At 45.8% G+C, this 23,624-nt stretch overlaps 3 protein-coding genes across 5 annotated transcripts; 1 reads left to right on the forward strand and 2 right to left on the reverse strand.

Moving 5' to 3' along the window:
• Positions 1–423: 423 nt before the first annotated feature.
• On the reverse strand, positions 424–3,521 carry RPL27 (ribosomal protein L27). The gene is made up of 5 exons (XM_058702723.1): positions 3,406–3,521; positions 3,081–3,163; positions 1,974–2,143; positions 622–732; positions 424–518 (listed from the first exon to the last, which is right to left on the reverse strand). The coding sequence occupies exons 2-5, from the start codon at positions 3,159–3,161 to the stop codon at positions 470–472; spliced, it is 411 nt and encodes a 136-aa protein (XP_058558706.1). The 5' UTR covers positions 3,162–3,163; positions 3,406–3,521; the 3' UTR covers positions 424–469.
• Positions 3,522–7,275: 3,754 nt separating this feature from the next.
• Positions 7,276–16,061, reverse strand: RUNDC1 (RUN domain containing 1). Its single transcript, XM_058702666.1, has 5 exons — positions 15,465–16,061; positions 12,008–12,166; positions 10,575–10,773; positions 9,918–10,037; positions 7,276–9,527 (listed from the first exon to the last, which is right to left on the reverse strand). Exons 1-5 carry the CDS (start codon positions 16,059–16,061, stop codon positions 8,662–8,664), a joined length of 1,941 nt encoding a protein of 646 aa, XP_058558649.1. The 3' UTR covers positions 7,276–8,661.
• A 206-nt stretch (positions 16,062–16,267) lies between these two features.
• Positions 16,268–21,109, forward strand: PTGES3L (prostaglandin E synthase 3 like). Of its 3 annotated transcripts, XM_058702713.1 has the most exons (8): positions 16,268–16,504; positions 16,882–16,995; positions 17,102–17,168; positions 17,274–17,372; positions 19,379–19,468; positions 20,144–20,197; positions 20,702–20,729; positions 20,917–21,109. In XM_058702713.1, exons 1-8 carry the CDS (start codon positions 16,320–16,322, stop codon positions 20,922–20,924), a joined length of 645 nt encoding a protein of 214 aa, XP_058558696.1. In that variant the 5' UTR covers positions 16,268–16,319; the 3' UTR covers positions 20,925–21,109. The 3 variants fall into 3 exon arrangements, with proteins under 3 accessions (XP_058558696.1, XP_058558698.1, XP_058558697.1); XM_058702715.1 differs by lacking the exon at positions 16,882–16,995; XM_058702714.1 differs by lacking the exon at positions 20,917–21,109 and having other exon boundaries at positions 20,702–20,737.
• The last annotated feature ends 2,515 nt before the right edge of the window (positions 21,110–23,624 follow it).

Genomic DNA, 23,624 nt, shown 5'->3' on the forward strand with positions numbered 1-23,624 from the left:
TAAACCTCAAGAGTGGGACTTCAGCACCTTGTCATTGTTCAGAGAACCTCAGATTAGTGGCTCTCAATCCAAAGTAATCAGTGCCTGCTGAGAGGGGCCTGTAAGTGTTCACAATGGAGGGTGGAGGGAGGAGAGTGGCCCAGGTTCTCTATGTAGGTAACAGGTTGAAGCCAGGGATGCTAAACAACTCTGCACCTACACATCAGTAGTAGTCTTTTGGGAAATCATTCAGTAGCTCACGCCTTACCCACCGAGGGCGGTCAGATGATTAAAGGATTATCAGGAGGACATAAGTAGTCCAAATCTCACAAAAGCGCTATTTTATATACTTTCCCACAGCCTCTCCTCTCACCCACCACCCAACGTCTTATCATATGAATGTTCTTCAACAGTCTAATAATACATGCTACAAGCAGACAGTGATTTTTTTTTTTTTTTTGGTATTTTTAATGACTGAAACAAAACAAACTTAAAACCGCAGCTTCTGGAAGAACCATTTGTTCTTGCCGGTCTTGTACCTAGACAGAAAGAAAAGGACACCAATGAAAACAGTGAAACTCAATTCCCTTCATGGAGGATATGGATACCATATTCCCAACATCCACTACCAAAGCTATTTACCTCTCCTCGAACTTGACCTTGGCCTCTCGTCGGGCCTTGCGTTTAAGAGCAGGGTCTCTGAAGACATCCTTGTTGACAACAGTTTTGTCCAAGGGGATATCCACAGAGTACCTGGGGACAACAGTGGGGAGGGAAGATCAGCCCACATGCAGCCAGGGCCTTCGCACAGTCTGGGACATTGGGATGGCAGGGTCTGTCTCCACAGGAGCAATCCGCAAAAGCGGTGCCAAAGTCCTGATGATATTTTTTGGAAACTGCCAACTTAAAAAGACTCAAGCCATGAAAATACTTCACGTTTCATTCTCAACTTTCCACAGTGACTATTTTTCTGGCTAAGGATTGTCACTTTAATCATGGTGGTTGGCCAGCTTCCTATTTGGAGCCATTTTATTTAGTGGTGTTCAAGTTGTGCCCGGGGAAGGGTTAGCCTCATTATGAGAATGCAAAAGCTGGGTGACTAGTTACCGAGGTCTGTTTCCCAGCACCTGAGAAACAGCAATGCCCTTTTAAGACAGCCAATTAAGAGTAAACATGCAGCCACCGGTAGCAAACTGTAAGGCACACACTGCTGGGTTTTGGCAATTATCGTTCAGGACTCTCTCAAATGTTTTTATTTCCTTATAACCTATACACCAAGATAGCGTGAATGGCACACAATACTGTGAACGGCCAGGAACTCAAGGGCTTGAGAGCCAAGTGGAATCAGTTGGGGAGAGGTTTGCTTTCCTTTATTTATCAACAATTTTTGAAAGCCTATAAAAACTATCCTTGAAAGTGGAATAGTGGAAGACAGCAGGCCAGATCCCGTGCCTGTATTTATCGTGATTGCAAACAAATGCAGCAATCTTTACCTAACACTTCTAGAATTTTCAGGTGAGGAGACAGATCAAGAGCAAGCTTGGAAAAGATTTTTCAATCCTGCTTGGCCCAGTAAGGGAAGTCACCACAGAAAATGACAGAACACAGCTCCACATTGAATTAAAGAGGCAACACTGGGGTGGGGGGCGCTTGGGTGGCTCAGTCGGCCGAGTGTCCGACATCCGCTCAGGTCAGGATCTCACAGTTTGTGGGTTCGAGCCCCACGTCGGGCTCTGTGCTGACAGCTCAGAGCCTGGAGCCTGCTTCAGATTCTGTCTCTCTCTGCCTCTCTCCCACTTGTGCTCTCTCAAAAATAACATTTAAAAAAAAAAAAAAAGAGGCAGCACTTGAAACCATGACCACTTTGTAAGTCACACATGAAAATGTCTCTTCCCCACACTGGAATGGCTGCAAAGTTGAAAGTTGTCTCTTTATTCAGCAGGCCAGAGGGGACAAAAGAAAGTCACTTTCATAACCATTCTTGATATGCTCACCTTGTGGGCATGAGGTGATTGTAGTTATAAACTTTCACAAAAGACTTGATCTTTGACCTCTTGGCGATTTTCTTCTTGCCCATGGCAGCTGTCACTTTGCGGGGATAGCGGTCAATTCCAGCCACCAGAGCGTGGCTGTAGGGACGGTCTGAGGTGCCATCATCGATGTTCTGAACAAGCAAGAATCACATGTTAGTAACCGAGGGCCTACTGAGGCACTGTGCTAAATGCAGGCCATGTATAAAAAGAATACCCCCACTCCCAATCTGAGACCCGCTACTGGAAAAACTGCGCAAAGCAGACATTCTGAGTGCTAGGCTAGATGCCCAAACAGTATTGGGTCGTATTCATTCCCACCAAGAATCTGGAAAGGCTTGTGGGAGCTAAGTGATTTAAAACTAACAATAATTAGCATGTATGGAGTGTTTGCTTTCTATCAAGCACTGGTTCTTAGGACTTAACATCTCTTAACTTCTACAATTACATGGCTAGTTGGTGGTCTAACTCCAGAAACCAGTCTCAGACAGATGAGTGAAGGGAAACAAAGGGTGTCCCAGTGGTCCCACAACAACCAAAAGCAAGTGCTTGGCCAGAGCTTAGCAAAATCTCACAAGAGGCCACAAAATGTAGGCAGAAGGCAAAGAACGGAGGGCTAGAATATGCTAAGTGATCGTTTTGCCTAGAAACAATTTCTCCTCTTTTTACAGAATCCCACCTGTAGCACTTAATGTTTTACTTCAGTTGAGTTACTTAACGTCTCCAGACATCAGCAGTAGAAAAGAATCCCCTACAGTTACCTCAAGGACTGGGCATGACACCACCTGGAAAGCAGTGCCAGATACCAAGCAAGCGCTCGATAAACGCCGGGCATTATTATTTTTTAAAGCCTCTTTAGTAGAGAACCCATTATATGTTGGGCCCCCAATTCAACTCACATCTGTTTGTATTTTGCATTTTTCTCTCTCAAGAGCCCCGATCACTCACTCCCACCCGCAATGCTCAGTGACCAATGCCCCCAAGCAGGCTCTTGACTTCCACGCTTGCAGGCCTTCCGAAACCAGCCCCGTTCCTGGGATGTAGGCGCGCAGAGGCTCGCGAGGAAGGTACCTTCACGATGACCGCCTTGCGTCCGGAGTAGCGTCCGGCCAGGACCAGCACCACCTTCCCGGGTTTCATGAATTTGCCCATCTCTGCAGGGGAAGGAAAAGGGGCCGTTCAGAAACCTGCCAAGCCGGGGATGTGGGCCCAGAAGCCAAGGCTGCGCTCACTGCCGTCTTGGCCCAGGCCGCCCGCAGGCCCCTGATCGCAGGATAGGACCGCTACGAAGCCTCCGGAGACCGGGCAAAGGAAAGCGCCCGGCGCCACCCCGGATCTCGACCCCCAGGCCGCGGATGGCAGCGGATTGGAACATCCCGCCCAAGGTTCTACTCACCGACACCAGCTACTCGAGCCTACGGCAGAAAGGAAGAAAGCCCACTTCCGCTAACCTTTCACCTCGGGGAGTATGACCTCACATCCGGTCCCGCCCCGCAAGTTTCGCCCCACCTCTTGAAATCCTTTACGGGCGGAAGAAGCTCTGGCGGGGAGAGCAGTACTTGGGCATTCATTTATTCAAATCAAACTTTATCAGTAGCTTCCACTAGAAGCAAAGTCTTTCCTCCCGCGTGGGTGGGAAGAGCAAGGAAGGCTCTAAAGCGCGCAGACCTTTGGCTCCACTGCTCTGCCGCACCCCTTGGTTGCAGTTCCTTTTTCTGGCGCTAGAAGGGGACACAGTTTGAAATAGATTTTTATGACTTGAGTCAGAGAGCAAAAATAGGACTTGTATTAGTGTGCATTTTTGGCGTAAGCGGGGAGAGACGAAGATCAGTTAGGCAAAGGTGCTTACCCCCAATATTTAGAATCTAGTGATGTCACAAGCATTCCCGACTAGAATAAGCAGTGAAGAAGGTGAAGGATGATGGTGATAATTCCTGAGCACCTACTCTGTGCTAGGCTTTTTAGGTAGCCTAGCTTTACCAAATGATACAGGAGGTGACCCTGGAAGACTGTTTTTAGATGGTTCTTTACTTGTCTTCGGAGTTCAAGAGAAAGGGAAACCATCTTACAGTTTTTCCTTTTCTGAACATGAAAGAATCTATAGAATTGGTCTTGGGCAAGATATGAGAAAAATCAGGGTTTCATCAATTCTCTTCTTAGCCTCTCCAGGGACCAGTTTTCCCTGCAGCCAACACCCCATGCCAGTGGTTTATCACAATAATTATGTACTTACATATCTATATTCAATTACAGTATTTTGTTTCGGAGCACCTGGGTGGCTCAGTCCGTTGAGCATCCGGCTTCCTCTCAGGTCTTGATCTCGCGGTTGGTGGGTTCAGCTCCCCATCGGGCTCTGCTCAGACAGCTCAAAGCCTGGACCCTACGTTGGATTCTGTATCTCTCTCTCTCCGCGCTCCCCCCGCCCCCCCACTTGTTCTGTCTGTCTCTCTCTCAAAAATAAACATAAACAATTTTTTTTAAATAAAAAAAGATCTTTTGTTTTAAATCGGAAGATGACATTTTAGAATTGGAAGGGACCTCCAGAGATCATCTACTCTGGCCTCTAAGAGGACAGCTCTAGAGCAGCAAAGTCACAGAGATGGTGGTGCAAGAGCAAGTTCTCATTCCTGACCTGGTGCTCTTATTAATAACACGACATCACCCTGTCCATTTCCACCTTCATGGTCTGCTCCCAGCCTGCTGCTGCCTCTTCTGCTGTATATCTTTTGGAAAATAGAAACCACAGCCGGAAATCTCATAATTGCCTTGGACTCTTCTCACAAACACTCTCCCAAATTAGTACTAAATCTTCTGAATTTTTCCTTGTCTTTTAAATCTTTTCTGTCCTTTTCCAGAAAAGGAAAATGTCCCTAAATGATCCAGCCTCAGATCTTTTTCTTCTCCTCCTCAAACCTTTTTTTTTTTTTTTTTTAATGTTTATTTTTGAGACAGAGAAACAGAGCACGAGCAGGGGAGGGGCAGAGAGAAAGGGAGACACAGAACCCGAAGCAGGCTCTGGGCTGTCAGCACAGGCCAGACGTGGTGCTCGAACTCACAAACCGCCAGATCATGACCTGAGCTGAAGTCAGATGCTTTAACTGACTGAGCCACCCAAGTGTCCCTCTTCCTCAAACTTTTATGTGGATCTGAATTGCTTGCTATGCTTATGAAAGATGGATTTCTAACTTAGGAGATAACAATTTCAGTCTGGAGTGGAGCCATATATGATCTATAGAGCTTATTTTGGGGGAGCTTCCCTCAACATAACTCTTAAATTCCCCATTTTTGTGCTTGAAATCCTTCATTGGCTCTGTGTACCGAAGTTTAAACTCACCTTTCTTTTCTTGCAGCCTAAATTCCTTATTTTTCCACATCTTCACATAACCACTCCCTCCCCACCCCCCACCCCCAACTACTGAAATATCCAACCTTTTTGATTCCTGGGGTCTTTACTCAGGTGGGTCCATGTGTCTTTATTCTCCTCCACTGTAGCTAGGCAAAACCCTGTCCAAATCCATCCTTCAAGGCCACTCCAGAGTTCTCCCAGGCAGAATCAATCTCTTCCTTCTGTGCTCCCTCAGCAATCCAATCCATACTCATCTTTATTAGAGAACATCTTATTTGGTTTGGATCAATGGTTCTCAAAGTGTTGTCCCTAAAGCGGCTGCATCAGTCTGGGATGCTTAGAACCTTAGAACTGTGAATTTTCAGGTCACACCCCAGAACAACGGAATAAAAATCTGTCGGATGGGACCCAGCAATTTTTAACAAGCTACCCAAATCCCCAATGTCCTTAGATCGTGTCTTTGTTGAGGGCAGGGAGTATGTTTTATTTCTCTCTTTCCTCAGTATCTAGCCTGGCCCAGGCAGTTGGCAGGCATTCAAGGATGAATGAATGCAGAACGCCTTAGAAATCTTTTTTTCTAAGATTTTAAGTACCCCTACAGCCCACATGGGGCTTCAACCTATTACCCTGAGATAAAGAATTGCATGCTCTAGCAACTGAGCCAGGCAGTTGCCTCTACCTTTAAGAATGCTTTGCAAGGGCGCCTGGGTAGCTTGGTCAGTTAAGCATCCAACTCTTGGTTTCGGCTCAGGTGGAGATCTCATGGTTCAGGAGTTCAAGCCCCGCGTCAGGCTCTGTGCTGACAGCGCAGGGCCTGCTTGGAATTGTCTTTCTCCACTCGCTCTCTCAAAATAAATAAACTTAAGAAATTAAAAAAAAAAAATGCTTTGCAGATCATACTTTTATAACAGTGCAGCCTGCACTTTCATGGATACAGATCCATGATTCTTTTTCATCCTGTTCTTGCATATGCTTAGACCTAGGCTGACTGTTCCCTTCTCTCCTCCCTTGTCCTGTGTGCCTCACCCCAAGCCAAGGACAGAGTTCTAAGTAATAATGCAGATGATATCAGTGACTAGCAGATATCTGACTGCTGGGATGCTGGCAGCATTGTCTCCGTCTCTACATATTGTCTTTTTGTTTCAGGAAGAACTCGACAGAACGGTGGCTGTCTGTCCATCTCCTTGTGGCCTAGTCCCTTGGCAGCTGAAATTTCTGGTAGTTATGTGGGAAATACCTTCTCTTCCCCAAAGTGACGGTGGAGCGAGGGGGTGGATAAAGGAGAGAGAGGAAGAAAAGATCTAGAAGCAGCATGATACAATGAGGTCACATGATAGAATATAAAGACCATAGGATTTGGATTCGGGCAACTTGAGTACAAATCTCAGCTCTTCCATCGCATACACCTGGACAAAATGTTTAACCTCAGTGTACTCGGCTATAAAAATGGAGATAATATGGTCTTGTCTTAGAAGTAGTGAGGATTCAGTTAGGATGGCCTAAAACAGCTTCCCATGATGCTTGATACAAATTAGAATCAAAACCTTGATACAAATTAGTCTTTGTGAGGATTAGAAAAATACTGGGGTGGTTCAGGGCTGTGCCACATAGTCACGGCACTTATCATCCACCCTGGATGATATCTAGATAAATGGACTTAAAAGTGCCAGCTCCAAAAGTGGCAGGCAAGGTGAGATTTGCCGTGGGAACAGACTGCATGCCTGGGCGAGATGGGATGATAACATTTGGGAGAAAGAAACCACCACCAAAGTTGACCTGGTCCAGGATAGAGGGCCAAGAAGAGGCAGAAAGGCCAAGAGCCAGACGCTGCTCAAGAAAATACTGATCTGGATCGGATGGGCTAATAACACACAGACTTCTAAACCAAAGCCAAGAGTCTCTACGGTCTTTTAGAGAAGCTACATAAAATACTATGATTTTATTAGCAACTACAGATCTATCATTTTCCACATTTTGCAATTATCCTGCTTCACACAGGATGACTAATTCTAATGAATTATCAATAATACATCTTAAATAACATGTTGTTGAAAAACAATTAAGTTAAAATGCACTATGTAATAGTGCAGACACAAAGTGCAGCTGGCAATTTAATACACGAAACAATGCTGAATCCGTAGGGTTGAGATCCCATTTGGTTTTCCAGAAAGGAATAGACCTTGCCCATCTTTGGTCAGTCCTGAAGCAGTATGCAAGCTGAATGATAAATACGAACTAAAAAGGCTAAAATACTGAAGACCAAATGGGATCACTCTAGAGTCCATTTTACAAGGAAATGCTCAGTCCCTTGTCTGTCAACAGGGATCTGTAGTCCCTACCTCCACTGCAGTACCTACATATGGTCAGACTGCCTCCATCATCCAGCCTCCGGGACAAGTGGGCTCACAATCCTGGGGGGAGCTGCTGCTGGTCACTGCAGTGTGTTCCCATTCACACTTGACTTAGGGGCAAGGATTCTCTTGAGGAGTACAGCTCTAACGTATTTACTTCTAAAAAGATTGTGTCTGCATCTTGTTGGGAGTTGTGTACGGGAAAGGTTATTTGCCAGAGGACATGGTACCAGCCAATGGTGGTCATTCCTCATAAATAACCAGCTCCAGAATCAAAAGAGCATCATCTGTGCCCCCACCTTGCCGGGAACAGATTTCGGTTCTTACCCCCCAAAAAGGGGCTCACACTGAGCCTAACAGTGGTTAACTAACTCCCTTAGAAATGCTGTTATCAGATATCCCCATTCCCAGTTTTAGAGGCAACTAAGGAATATACAAGGCCTTCCCTGACCTTGGGGTCAGGAAGAAAAGGGGTGTCTGTATTCATAAAGGGAATTTAAATTCCGGCGTTAGGACTCTCTCGAACCTGCTCCAAGTGAAGGAATATGGCTCCCAGCTTGGATGGCAAGAGCCTCAAGTGGAATGTCTTCCAGGACCGACAATTCACTCATGTTGTCACTCACCACCATAAAGAGAATGGTTAGAGTGACCTGGGTTTTGTAAAACTCAGACGTGGCACGATGCGGTGGTACATTCACTGTGTGCCGCAGCTGATTTCTTTTACATAGGCTCTAACATATGTGCCCAGACGTTACATGCCTGGGCAGAACCTTTTAGCGGGAGGGTTTCCAGCATTTCTTTCTGATATGCTAAGTTGGAAAACAGACTTTGCAGTCATTTGGCAAGGGAAACTGTCTTTAAACCCCTCCTCTTGCTCTTTGTTTCTATCCTAGAAGACTACCATCTGTTCCTACCCTACTGAGGAAGGTACTGGTGTAGGGCCAGAGCACTCTCCTCAAAAGGCATCTTTGATGTTCTTGAGCTGGCGCACAGCCAGGTCTACAGGGAGGCTGAACTTGAGGCTGCTGAGGCGACTGAGCAGGTTGAGGGCGCTCTCAAAGCCTGTGTGCGCCATGTAGCTCCAGGGCTGGTAGTGGGGCTCGATGAGTGACCCCGACTTGCAGATCAGGTTCACCCAGGACACGAGCCGCTGCTCATTGAGTGCCATGCACACCAAGGCCTTGAGCTCTGAGTCTGCGCTGCGCTTAAAAGGGTCGTGCTCCGTCAACACCATGTGGATGGCGGTCAGTAAGCTCTGCTTGGGGGTCACCACAGTGCCTCCCATAACCGGCAGGGCAAAGGACTGGGAGAGCTTCCGTGCGGGGGATTCCACATAAGCACGGCCGTTCTTAGCATGGTAGTACTTTACAAAGAGCTCCCACGGGTGCATGGCCTCGGGGGCTGAGGAGAAGGCTGGCAGCAAACAAGCAATGGGGGCCATGACAAGGCTCATCCCCGGTGAGGAGGCGTAGAGTCCATGGGCCAGCAGGTCCCTTACAGCCACTGTCAGCTCCTTCCGCACGGCCGTGGTCAGCTCGTCCTTGCCTCCCAGAGAGAGGTCCTGGAGGTTGGCGGAGGTGATGACGTGGTCGTGCGGCTGGTGCCTCAGGGCGAGCTGCTTCACTCTGTCTACTGATACCTCCAGCCTCTTCAGTAAGGGGGAGTAGTCCCTGTCAGCCTGGCTTCTCTGCCACAGGGTTTGTGGGATCTGGCCCGTGGCGCAACCAAACTGGCTAACGGCAAAGATCTGGAGCACTGCGAGTGCACGCCGCATGAGGTGCAGCCCCGTCTCCTGAACCTTCTTTACGTCTTCTGCCTTTGCTGTTCAGAAAATGCAACGACTCATCAGTTAGGGCCATGCTGGCACAGAGGCACATTCAACAAGTCACGGGCTGGGATCCGGTCCTGCTTCTGAGCTACAGTACACGTCCCACAGGAAGCCAAGAGCCACCTAGCATGTTGCTGGACCTAACTGTTTTGGGTTAATAATAGCTGTTACTGTGATTCCCACACCAAATAACCCGCTCACTTAAAGTGTATAATTCAGTGATTTTTAGTATATTTATAGGGCTGTGCACCCATCATCCCCAAAAGAATCCCTGTACCGTTAGCATTTCCCATTCCCACTTCTCCCCAGCCCCTTAAGCCCTAGGTAACTGCTAATCCACTTCCTACCTTTCTGGATTCGCCTATTCTGGAAGCTGTACTTACTCTTGCTGTTTCCTGGAGGCAGTCTGCCGCTGTCAGTTCTGGTGGAGCCACTTCCTGTCTTCCCACTGGCCTTGCACTCACAGTGTGCACTGTCTGCCTGCAGTGGGCTTCCCACTTCATCTGTAAGCAGGAGTTACAAAGAGGAGGAAAATGAATATTTACTAGTGCCTACCACATGTAAGACTTTTACAAATAACATCTGATTTGTGTGGCACAGTGACTGGCTCAATAAATATTTGCTGAATGAAGGAAGCGTGAATCATCATTTCAGGGGTGAGGAGAGCGGGACTAAACAGGTTAGGAACCTCCCCAAGGACCCAAGGCTAGGAAGTGGCAGAACTGGGATCTGAACTATCTGGTTCTAAAATCCATCTTCTTGGGGCATCTGGCTGGCTCAGTCGGAGGAGCATGTGACTCTTGATCTTAGGGGTGTGAGTTCGAGCCCTACACTGGGTGTAGAGATTACTTAAAGATAAAATCTTAAAAAAAAAAAGAAAAATCCACGTTCTTTCTATTCTACCGTGCTGGCTCCCTCACTGAGTGATCAAACCTCCTACACAGTACATGAAGAATGGGCACCTTTAGGAACCAGTACTTGGATTACATATAATTATTATGACATCTGTCCACCCTGCTCTTCCCATCCCTTCCTCTGACCTTGGATGAAGTTGATGAACATCTCGAGGTCTCGGATCTGAGTCTTCAGCTGCTCAACCAACTGTTCTTTCACTCGGGCCGGGTTGACAATCTGAGCCACAGCTGCATCCACACGCTGCCGCAGCTCCTCAGTGGACAGTGAACTGATGTCCTCATTCAGATTCATGTCCAGTTTCTTTATTAGTTCATCTATGATCACCTATCACAAACAATGGGCACGCCCTTTAGAATTTTCAAGGAGAGGGCTTGAAAAGGGAGTTATTTGCTGGAGTGCTTCCTACCTTTAAATGGAAATCAACGACAGACAGAACTCCCAAACCTGGGAGAGGACACGATGTGACTGCTGATCAAGGTGAGAGCACAGAGCTCCTTCTCCTACAGTAACAAGGACCCTTGGTTCCTCTCAGACAGAAATGGCTCCTCTCACTGCACATTCTCTACCAGGCCAGGCAACTTGCAGGAGAATAACAGTGTGAGTAATCCAAAGTGGTTGATAGTCCAAAAAGCCTCATAGTTAGCTTTCCCCAAAGCCTCCAAGAGAATACATATGGATTTCCTTTAGTTTCTAGTTCTCCTCATCCCTTCTTGCCCTACTCAAGGCAACTAAAAGAAAAAAAAATCTCTACTAAATATCAAAGTGCATTAGAGCCAAAATGCCCTAGTGACAATATTTGGAAGAGTTTGAAATCCAGTTAATGCAACTCCAGCCAAGCCAGAGAAACAGCCACATCACGGTGAGAGACAAACATGTTTGTAGGGGAGGCTGTAGCTGTATTTCTGCCAGAGATTTACCTGCCTACCCAGGTGTTGCTTAAATAAATATGGCATTAAAACCAGTCTGGATTCCTGGAATACTTATCAACTGGTAGTGGGGAAAAGCTAACTTATACTGGAGGAGGTGCCCAAGTAGAACTGTTTTAATGATCAAATGAAAAACTATTATTTAAAAAAAAAAATTTTTTTTTTAACATTTATTCATTTTTGAGAGACAGAGAGAGACAGAGCACGAGCCGGGAAGGGGCAGAGAGAGGGAGACACAGAATCTGAAACAGGATCCAGGCTCTGAGCTGTCAGCACAGAGCCCGAGGCGGGGCTCGAACTCACAAACTGCGAGATCCTGACCTGAGCCGAAGTCGGACGCTCAACCGACTGAGCCACCCGGGCGCCCCAAAACGATTATTATTATTATTATTATTATATATCACTACTATTAGTATAACCACCAAAAAGAGCTCAGTTAACATATTATAAAGCTTTGGAATTTGTGTTTCCATGTGTGAATGAAGACTTGTCCCATTTCCCTTTGATTTGGGCCAGCAAAGGGATTCTCAGTAAGACCAAGGGTGAACGAGCTAGGAAAGAATGTCCTGTGAACACAGGAAGGGACAAGGTAGCCTTAGGTAGTGGTGGGCGCCTCTCTGGTGTCTGCTCACCTGCTGTCTTTCCAAGACCACGGACTGTGGCAGGGAGTCGTAACTGCCCTCTTGATAGGCAAATGTTTCCAGGTCATCCAGCTGGGTTTTGAGCTGCAGTATAAGTTCTTTCTGCTTCTCCCTTTGGGTTTCCAGACGTTCCCGTTTCTCCTGCTCACTCTAAGACAAGAAAATACTTAGGTCTATTTCATAGGAAAAGGAAAAATCAGGGCACAAGGGCACATTAAGAATCCTCGCAAGCTAACCATGACTACTGAAACAAAGTGTTTCCATATAATCCTAAGGAAATACAGAATTCATACATAGGTTCAAAAATGAGAACAACAATTTCATCCAGGGTAATTTATTAAATGTGTTTTCTTTAAAAAGGTATTTGTCCCTCATTGGAAACAGAATATGAATACAATGAGGCCTTTTGTTAAGACAGCATTCCCAGCCACTCCACAAAGGCCTAGTTAGGATAGAGACAATTTATCTTAGACAAGACAGCCCCCCAGGAATTAAACATGCCAACCTCCACAGCCAATTACCACAGATCAACTCCTGAATACTTTCTGCGGCCACATTTTGCAAGAGAATCTAGAGATAAGGGTGTAAGAGAAAAGATTTATAATTCATAATCAGTTTTCTTTATTCTTCTTATTTTTTAAAGATTTTATTTTTCAATAATCTCTACATCCAAAGGGGCTCAAACTTACAACCCTGAGATCAAGAGTTGCATACTCTATCGACTGAACCAGCCAAGTACCCCTCATAACCAGTTTTCTTAAGATTCAAAGCCCCTCCAATGTATTACAGATGTTCGCACAATCAAAAGAATTAAAGCAGGTGCCTGGGGCAGTGAAAAATAAAATCCAAAAGCCAAGCAACAGGGGTGGGAAGGTAACCATGTTAAAAAAGAAAGGAAAAAAAAAAGAGTCTGGTAAGTTTCCCTGACCAGTGACTCCTTTCTCCATTGTTGGCCACCAGGCAGATTCTGCATTTAAATGATGAAAAATCCTTCAGGGTGGTGAAGTCTTGCCAATGTATTCTCAAATACTAGTTCTTCCTTAACTTTCTTGATTGTCAAAAACAAAACAAAACAAAACTAGCAAGTCAGGTGCAGGTATAAGGCTGCATTTTCAACCAGCAGTCTATAGGACATTAAATTTAACCTTCAAATGGAACTTACCAAGCCCTCCAAAAGATATGAGACAGGACAAATGAAAAACGATGAATTAACGTTTTGTTCAAGCTCTTTAAAAAGCAATACTTTTGCTTTACTCAACATGACAGCAAGCCTTTTCTCAGGACACTTCCTCTCCAAACCTTTCTGAGTATTGGCATTTCTTAGAACCTTGTTCCCATCCCCTGCTGAGTGAGGGCCTAGCTATCCTTCTGGTTTCCTGGATCTCCCGGGGCAGAGCTGATCATTTCTCACTCTATGCTGTGTACACACTTCTCTAGCTCATGTCACATTATAATCTTTGTTGAGGATTCTGTCTCCCCCAGTCTATGAACTCCTTAAGGGCAAAGGCCTTGACTTTGTACCCCTGTTGCCTAGCATGGTGTTTGGCACAGGATAAACTCTCAACACACATTTGCTGTATGTTACTGAACTAAAACAGGTACAGAACGACACATTCCAAATAATGAGCTCTGACTGGAGGAAGCTGTCTAGCCAGCCCAAGGAGAAAGTACAGGGAAGCTCTGTTTTTGTTTTCACTGTATCCTAACTTCATTAAGCCAAGGAAGAAGAAGAAGAAGAAAAAAAAAAACAGCCATGAATCCTGATTCTGTTTTCACGAGTATGTCTGCTGAACTCTGTCTCCTGCCATGGCACCATGGCAGTTACAGCATGTTATTTATTGGAATGTGGGCAAACAAGTGTAATAGAGAAAAACGAGCTCTGGTTCAAGGCAGAAAATAGTGGAAATGATTTCCAGTATGAAGTGAGAGGAAATACTGGTTTAAAAAAATCTGGAACTAACAAGAAGTATATCATCTGGTTCAAACATGTCCCCCCACTTAGATATTTTATGTAATCTTCTGTGCATTCATTAACGCATAAACAGGTGGTACCAAAGTGGTATTTTGAGCACTGCTTTTTTTCCTAATTTTTACTTATTTATTTTGAGAGAGAGCATGTGCAGGGGAGGGGCAGAGAGAGAGAGAGAGAGAGAATCCCAAGCATGCTCTGTGCTGTCAGTGCAGAGCCTGACATGGGGCTTGATCTCACCAACCATGGCATCATGACCTGAGCAGAAATCAAGAGTCAGACACTTAACCGACTGAGCCACCCAGGCGCCCGGTGAGCACTTTTTTTTTTTTTTTTTAAAGTTGTACTCTGCTTCTGAAAGAGAAAATGAACAACCAAAAGAGCACCACATCCACACAGAAACTCTGATGCTTCTTGCTCCTGAACAAGGGCCTGGTTACAGTAATCCTTTCTACTCCTTTCTACTCCTTAAAAGTCTGGCAATTTGAGGTGGCTGCTCCTTGTGCCAGGAGCTGCGGGTATATGGAGAGGAGGGTGGAACAGCAAACACAGGATTGCACTGGAAACATTTCAGGTTAAAATAAGCAAGTCAGTATCTGCTACTGATAAGCCTTGGTTAAACCCAATTTAAGTGGGAAGAAAGCCACGTATAGGTAGTAACTTGAAGAATGAAAATGTGGAGAAGACGGCCAAGTCTCTTCAACACCTCCAATAAGCTATCTGCAACTGTGCACTTCCAGAGATTCAGACTGTTAAGGAAGTGGCATTGGCATACAGACTCCCATTACTCAGTGGAGGCTAACTGAACAGATCTTGTCACAGTTACCAAAGGGGCTTCCTATCTAATACCTAGTTATTAGGCAGGATGGGCAAGGAGGTTTAAAATTCCAGCTGTAGGAAAGGCTATAATCAGGAGTTGTGTTTTTTTCATTTACTAAGTGATCCTGCTGTTCAACAAAGCTTCTGCCCCCACAAAAGCCTAAAGATTAAAGACGTTTTCTAGATTCCAGGAAAGTAGGAACAGGCAAGAGGTCTAAATTTCCATGGATTCCAATTCACTTACCCTTAATTAGCCAATGTTCTCAGCCCCAGGTCGGGGTACTCTATCAACAAATGTGCTCGGGCGTTGGGTACTTTATGAGGCCACGGCAAGGTGAGGGGGAGCAGCACTGCTTTGGTTGGTTGCCCTGTTGCCCTTTGAATACTCTTTGCTCACCACTCTTCTGTCCCGCACGTCACCACACCTGCATCTCTTTCCACACCCTAGGTGGACACCCCTCACAATGAGGTTCCCAGGCCTCGGGGTCCTCCTGCCCTTCAGCAAACCTCGCACACCTGTCTTATCTCCTCGTCTCCAACGCGCGAAGTACTCACCGAGACCAGCCGGCTTCTCACCGCTGCTACCTTGGTCCGCGTCAGCATCGCCACCCACCCAACCCCCTATGCCCCTGTCCCTAGGGGTCTGGCCCAGATGCTCACCTGGTTCTCGCCCCGCAATCGTGGCCGGTCCCCTGGCAACCCATCGCCATCGTCGCTGGCGGGGTCCTCGGACCCCCCATAACCCAGGACGTGCGGGCAACCGCGGAAAGCGAAGTCCTCGAGCTCGCGCAGGAGGCGCTGCTGCTCCGCGGGCGCACCGCGCACCACCTGGCGCAGGCGGAACTGCACTTGCGCGAAGTGCGAGGACAGCGCAAGCAGCGCCGAGTCCAGCCGCCGCCGCTCAGCCCGCAGCCGCCGCAGCGTCCGGCCGGGAGAGTCGGGAGGGGAGCCCGGGGCCGCGCCTGGCTCCTCGGCTGCCGCCTCTTCCGAGAACGCAGCTGTCCCAGGCCCGGCCTCCGCCACTGCCCCCACCGGGGCCCAGCGCACCGCCTCGCAAGGTGGCGGCGACTCCTCTTCCTCTTCCTCTTCGTCCTTCCCCTTTGGACCAACGGCAGCTACCACCGTTACCGGCTCCGCAGACGCTTCGACAGCCGCCATCTTCCCGGAAACGCCGCCGCACGTCAGCCGCGCCCCCTCACTGCCATGGCAACGGCGAGCTGTCTGGGAAACCCGCAGGAGTGGGTGGGCGGGGCACATACGTCAGACAGTTTATGGTCACCTGGGCGGGCCTTCCCAGGGGATTTAACTGGGGCTGATAATTTTTTATTGAGCGCCTATCGTGAATCAGACACTGAGTGCCCTGAGAGTTGGAGAAACGAGTGAATGAAGCCAGGAGCAAGTTATTCGGTGTGCACGTTATCTAGTGTGGCTCTTGCCCTGGTCCCCGTGGGTGGGTGGTCTATTCCTAACCTGAACATTTCTGGAGACCCAGAGATGTGAAGGACTGCCGGGATTATGCTCTCCCAGAGTCTCTCTGGAGTGCAGATCCCTTGGCTGTGTGGCCACATCCCCCCTTCCTCTAAGGCCTTCCCCGACCATATAAGGAGAGGCAGCTGCTGGGGGCGTCCCCAGTATCTAAAGATAGCGGTCTCTGCTTCGGACTCCAAACGCCACCGGGTAGCAGGAGCCGCCATGGCAAGGTGAGTGTTTCCAGTCGCCCTTTTCCCTGGAGATTCCTTGTCCCACCATTTTCTGGGCGCTCTGGGCCCTGCGAGGTCCCATGGAAACCCCAGACTCCGGGTCTCTATAACTTTCGGGCGGTGAGGGAAGTGACCTGAATGTTCTCCATAACTCCCTACCTCTCAACTTTTGCACTCTCCATTCTCCCCAGGTTCACCCTCCCCCTTCCTCCCCACTCCCATCACGCCCCTTTCACTTCCTTCTGTCTCACTTAGCTCCACTTTGACAGGGCCATGGCATAAAACGTCCCTAAAATTCCCCCCCCCCCCACCTTTCTCCAATGCCCCCTGTCTTCCCTCTGCCACTCCTATGAAGCCCCACCGCAACTCCTCTTCAGGCAGCATGCCAGGACGCTGTGGTATGACAGGCCCAAATATGTGTTCATGGAGTTTTGTGTTGAGGATAGCACCGATGTCCACGTGCTCATCGAAGACCACCGCATTGTGTTCAGGTAATGGCCCTCCTCTCTGGAGGGCCTGGTTTCCAGGAACCTTTCCTTTCTCCTAATGCGCCCATGCTCAGCCTGCCGCATTTCCTCAGCTGCATTGTCTCCTCAGCTGCAAGAATGCGGATGGAGTGGAGTTGTACAATGAGATTGAGTTCTATGCTAAGGTGAACTCCAAGGTAAGGGTGGGACAGGACAGTAAGGTCTGGATGGAAAGGCTGCTTGGGAAATTGGAGATTCATTCTACACCTCAGATCCTAACAATGAGGCTGTCTATCTGGCAGGACTCCCAGGATAAACGCTCCGGTCGTTCCATTACTTGTTTTGTGAGGAAATGGAAGGAGAAGGTGGCCTGGCCTCGACTCACCAAAGAGGATATCAAAGTAGGTGTGTGGGGAATGGCCTGCTCTTTCTCCTCTGCTCTTTGTGTACCTGGGGACATAGATCTGGGAATCACCCTTGGCTCCTTTCCCACCAACATTCAGTCACTCACGAGGTCCTACTTGACTTCCTAAATATTCTTGAGTCTGTTACTTCATCTCTTCTAATTCAGGCCTCATCCATCAGTGGGTGAGGTTTATTGCATATTTTCAGTCCTACCCTCAATCCATCCTTTGCACTGCTCCCAGCATGGCCTATCTAAAACACACATTTGAACGGTACCTGGCTGGCTCAGTCGGCCCAGCATGCGTCTCTTGATCTCAGGGTTGTGAGTTTGAGGCCCATGTTGGGTATAGAGATTCCTTAAAAGTAAAATCTTTGAAAAAAAAAAAAAAAAAAAAAGAAGAAGAAAATGGAGATTCTGATCACACTGGCCTAAATTCCCAAATGCCAGGGGCACCTGACCGGTCCAGTTGGTAGAGCATGCGACTGTTGATCTTGGGGCTGTGAATTCAAGCCCCATACTGGATGTAGAGAATTACTTCATAAATAAATAAATTCCCAAATGGAGCTTTATTATTTATTTATTTTTTTAAGTTTTTATTTATTTTTGAGACAGAGAGAGACAGAGCATGAATGGGGGAGGGTCGGAGAGAGAGGGAGACACAGAATCGGAAGCAGGCTCCAGGCTCTGAGCCATCAGCCCAGAGCCCGACGCGGGGCTCGAACTCACGGACCGCGAGATCGTGACCTGAGCCGAAGTCGGCCGCTTAACCGACTGAGCCACCCAGGCGCCCCTCAAATGGAGCTTTAAATGGAGCATGTGCACTGCACTTTACTCCTTTTCATTAGCACCCTCTTTCAGGCATTTGAACTTGTCACTTCTGCTCTTTGGGTTGAAATCCAACCACCACAGCGTAACATATAAGCTATTCCTCCCTTCGGGAGCATCATATCCCATTAGTCTCTGTCCTAAACTTTACATTCTAGCCATAGCAAATGTCTTGCAACTCTTTTGCACACACCAGGCTATTTCTCATTGCTTTACCTTTGCTCATGCTGTGCCTTCTTCCTGGAAAGCCATCATCACTACCTGTGCCCACCTAACCCTTGCACATCCTTTAAGTCTGTGCTACTCTAAGAAGCCTGGGCTCCTATAGTTCCTTTCTGTGTTTCCATAATATCCCCTGCGTAAGCCACCACCACCCTTTCCACGCTGTTATTATTATAATGATTTATTTAAATTTCCCTTCCCCACTTGGTTTGTGATGGCTGGGACTATATATATTAAACATTTTCTTGAATTAATTTTGTTAACATTTATTTATTTTTGAGAGGGAGAGAAAGAGAGAGAATGAGTAGGGGAGGGGCAGAGAGAGAGGAAGACAGAGAATCCAAAGCAGGCTCTGCGTTGTCATTGCAAAGCCCAACATGGGGCTCAAACCCACAAACTGTGAGATCATGACCTGAGCTGACGTCGGACGCTCAGCCAACTGAGCCACCCAGGTGCCCCTCTGTTAAACCTTTTAGAATCGCAATGCCAAGCTCAGAGTCTGGCCCATAGTACGTGTTCAATAAATAGCTGTTAAAATCAATGAGTGAGTAACTTCTTTTCTTGTTTATAAGAACTTAGAACACAGGCCTCCAAGGGTTATCTCCAACTCCAGGGGATGCAGCTTGTCTGTCTTGCTTGGTTGATTCCTATAGTATTTTATGACACACTTATCTTTCTAGAGGTATTATACCTCTATTCAGTCAGCTTCTGGAGGGCCAAACTTCTATGCTTTTCCATCTCCTATAATGCCTGGCATTGTGCTTCACACTTAGTAGATTCCTGGCAAATCTTTGCGGATGATGATGATGGCATCCTGGAAAGGGGCTAGTCAAAGAGGTGCTGTGGGGAAGGAAGACTGTACCCCCAATGGCCTTCTTTGCCCCTAAGCATGCTCCTGTGCACACGGCCATGTTCTTCTGTGCACTTGTGATGCTCTATACTTTCCTCTTGCAGCCGGTGTGGTTGTCTGTGGACTTTGATAACTGGAGAGACTGGGAGGGGGATGAAGAGGTGGAGCTGGCTCAGGTGGAACACTATGCAGAGGTAATGCCATTTTCTGCCCATCTTGATCATTCTCTGTGTCTCTGCTCATATGGAGGACTGTCATCAGGGCTAGACAGAGATAGATGAGCTTGTCTCATTCGTGCTCATATTGTTTACATATTTTGTGTGATGTTTCTTTAGGAGGGATGGGAGAAATGAATATTAGTGAAACTGTACACTTGGATTCATGCATTAGTCACAGAATTCTGAAAAAGTTTGGCAAAACCTTTACCAACTTTTCTGTCATTCTTGTTCTCTCTTCTATTTTCTGTGTGTGTGTGTGTGTGTGTGCGTGTGTGTGTGTGTGTTTCCTGAGCCAGACAACTTCATGGGAAGCTCAAACTAAGCAGTATAAAAATTTACATCATAAAACAAATAAATTGTGCCCTGCCATATATTATTTGGTTTTAGAATTTCGGCTACTATTTATTCAAGTTGCCAAAATACTAACAGACTGTAACCTGCATTAGTAAGAAGGATGCTGTGTGTGTGTTTCAACATCCTTTTAAAAAGGGGATCGATTTACTTTTCTCCAGTTCATTCCAGTGATGTGTTAGGGGCTGTACAGATAAGGCAGTTGCCTGGCTGGGACCATTCTCCTGTGGTCCATCAACATACAGGTTGCTCTTCCCTTGCCCTTCTTTTCTTTTGTAATCATTTTTCTCTTCCTACTAGCTTTTGAAGAAGGTCAGCATCAAGAGACCTCCCCCTGGCATGGATGACCTGGATGTGAGTAAAGCCTGCCTTTCAACCCTTTGGTTTCCTTTTAGCCCTAAAAAATAAGATACTAGAAAGCTCTTGTTATGGTCCTTGGCACACCATACTTTTCTCAGTGCATGTCAGCCAAATTTGGATTTGACACAGGAGGTTGAATATTCTTCTCCAGGCTGTAGAAAACCCCAGCAAGACCCTCCTCCCTCCCATCTCCCCTCTACTTCTCTATCCTAGAGCAGACCTGGCCCTGTTGACTGCATTCACAGTTGTAAGGAGCAGTGGCCTGAATTGAAATTCTGAAACCATGTGATGGTTGACACAGTGTTGTTAATTGAGTGCCAGTGGTTTATTTTATTTTTGAAAGTATAAATCCTTCTGTTAGCCTACCAGGAAGTGGTATGATTTAGAAAATCACAAAAGAAAACTTGGTGAGTGGGAGGGAGTGAGTAGAGTTTGTGAACACAAATGTTCACTCTTTGCAGATTCTACAGGCGCTTTTGTCTTTTTTTCTTTCCCTAGGATGATTCTGACAGTGCTGATGCAACAAGTAATTAACTTCTGTGACGGCAGAGCTGGGGAGGAAGCTGGGGCGGAAGCTGGGGCATCTTCCAGTCGCTCTGAAAAGCTAGGGCCGGGGTCTTTGCCAGCTCTTAGCTGTGGGGTCTCCAGGATCTCTGAACTTTCCTAGAAACTCTTTTTACATGTCCTTTTATGTTTTATTTCTTTTTTCCTAGGCACTTGAGTATGGCTCCATCAGATGGCAGGATAGGAGAGTAGACTGGTGGGGCTCCTGACTTCCTACCAATTGGCTGTAATCTTTGTGCTTGGGCCACTCATCAGGGCTCTCTTGAGTATTTGAGCATGTGTGTGTAGTAGAGCAAAAGCCAAAGAAGCAGCGTATAGATTATAATAAATCTGTAAGAACAATTCTCTGTCTCCTTTCTTCTTGCACTTCTTCCTCCTGGAGGCAAACCTCTTCTACCTTTATTGTTCCTCTCAAGGGGTGGGGTGGGTGTTGCAGATCCTGGTCTTCACTGTTGAGATTGGAAACAGAAAGATCTTGGGAGTAGGCTTGTAACCTACATGGGACTTCCCCATGCCTAGATCAATGCTTATTTCTCAGACCAGACACCAGCCTTTCTCTATACCCCTAGAACCATGTAAATTCTGCCACCCCTAGAACTAGCCAGAAACCCACCTCAGCTTCCTGCATAATCCAGAAATTTCTTTGCACTTTAATAGCTAATTGTTACATTAGTTAATGCCTATATCTGTTTGCTCTTCCATCCATTATCTACCCCATTCATCCACAAACATTTTTTGGAGTGCCTAATGTGTACTTAAACTGTGACTTAGACAAAATGCCGTACCCACTCTTTGCCCTTGAACTCATGGTAAAGTACTGAGATTTGTTTAAAAAATTAAACTTCAAAAGTTTATGTCAATCATATATAGATACAGTTTAAAAATTAAAATAGTATAGAAGGGTATAAAATTTAAAGTTGAATTTGTACTCCTTTAAGAGAGGTAACTACTGTTAATAGTTTCTCTGATAAATTGATATATCTATATATGTATATACACTGTACACATAACTTGCATTAATACTTATAGCTTATGTAATCATATTGTATTATATAGTTAGCTGATATATAAAACAATACATATGAAACAAACATACAGTTACTTACATATAGGATAATATATATTAAATCTTGGGGCGCCTGGGTGGCTCAGTTGGTTAAGCAACTGACTTCCGCTCAGGTCACGATCTCACGGTTCCTGGGTTCGAGCCCCACATCGGGCTCTGTGCCGACAGCTCAGAGCCTGGAGCCTGCTTTGGATTCTGTGTCTCCCTCTCTCTCTGCTCCCCCCCCCCCCCCAACTTGTGCTCTGTCTTTCTCTCTCTCTCTCAAAAATAAATAAAATATAAAAAATTTTTGTAAACTTAATAGACCTATAAGCAAATGCAGTGTGTGTACACATTTGAAATCATACTATGTACATTTAAACCCTGCTTGTTTAAACTTAATATATATTGGGGCTGTTTCCAAGTTGGTGTATATAGATCTCTTTTTCATGGCTACATGGTATTCAGCTAAATATACTTTCCACAATATAACCGATTCCTCACTGAGGGACATTTAGGTTGTTGTTAGTCTTTTTCAGTTTTCAAAAAATGCTGCAACAAGGATTCAAAAATAGATCTTTATATGTTTGGCAAGAATATCTGTAGGGTAAATTCCTAGAAGTGGAATTGCTAGGTCAAAGAGTAGTAGATACATTTAAACATTTTGATAGCTGTTGCCCAAGTTGCTCTTAGCTAAACTGGACCCATTCCTGCTCCCACCAACAGAGTGGCCCGTTCTTCAAAACCTTTTAGATACTCACAAAGATAAAAAATTGTACTCGACTTAATTTACTTTTAAGATTGTTCGTTGTTTATTTTTATTAGTGATTGGTATTTCTTTTAAGGTGCTCTGTCCATACCTTTTGCCCATTTTGCTATTGACATTACTTCTTAAGCTTTTTAAAAAGTCTGATAATACAAAGTTGTACTTGTATCATGCTGTACAATTTACTAAGTCTTTATGTATTATCTTAATAAAAATTTTGAACCTCATATCAACTTTATAATTAGGTTTTCTTCATAGGTGATTGAACGGGTAACAATACGTGGCAGAGTTGGGACTTGAACTTGTATAGCATATGTCCCTCCCTTATCCACAATTCTGAAAACCGAGAAAAAATCTGAAAACCCACTTAAAAAAATTGACAGCAAAACTCATTTGACAGCAAAACCTGACCTAAAAGGATGTGAAGCTATTTATAGTATTCGTTTATTCTATTTAGTGCATTTATTTCTCAGCATAAATAGTAATGCTTTGGATGACATGATGTTGCTCCAGAATTCCAAATGGAACACATGGGGTTCATAAACACATACATACATTCACATACAAAACACATGGTGGGTATGCTCTGCATTACTGCCTAAAATCTGAAAAAATCCTAAATTCTGATACACCTGGCGTCTTCAAGCTTTTTATTATTTGATTTAAGAAAGCAGGAAGTTAATTCTAACATTTAATCTGTTTAACGTTTTAAGGCGCTGATTACAGTTTGTTAATTTCTGTTAGCCTTTCTTTTCTACACTGTCCAGTTAGGTAACACTAGTCACATGTGGTTATTGAGTGCATGTGATTATTGAGTACCGAGATGTGGCTAGTGCAAGCTGAGATGTGCTATAAGCATAAATACACATCAGCTTTTGAAAATTTTGTGCAGAAAAAAAAAAAAATCTCACTTAATTTTACACTTATTAAATGACATAATATTCTGGATCTGTTGGTTTCAATGAAACATTAGCGTATACGGCTTGCACTAATTTCTATTGAGCAGCAGTGCCCTGGATCCATGTCAGTACCCCCCGCCCCAACCT

This window comes from Neofelis nebulosa, chromosome 16 (assembly GCF_028018385.1).
Source record: "Neofelis nebulosa isolate mNeoNeb1 chromosome 16, mNeoNeb1.pri, whole genome shotgun sequence".
Lineage (NCBI taxonomy): Eukaryota > Metazoa > Chordata > Mammalia > Carnivora > Felidae > Neofelis > Neofelis nebulosa.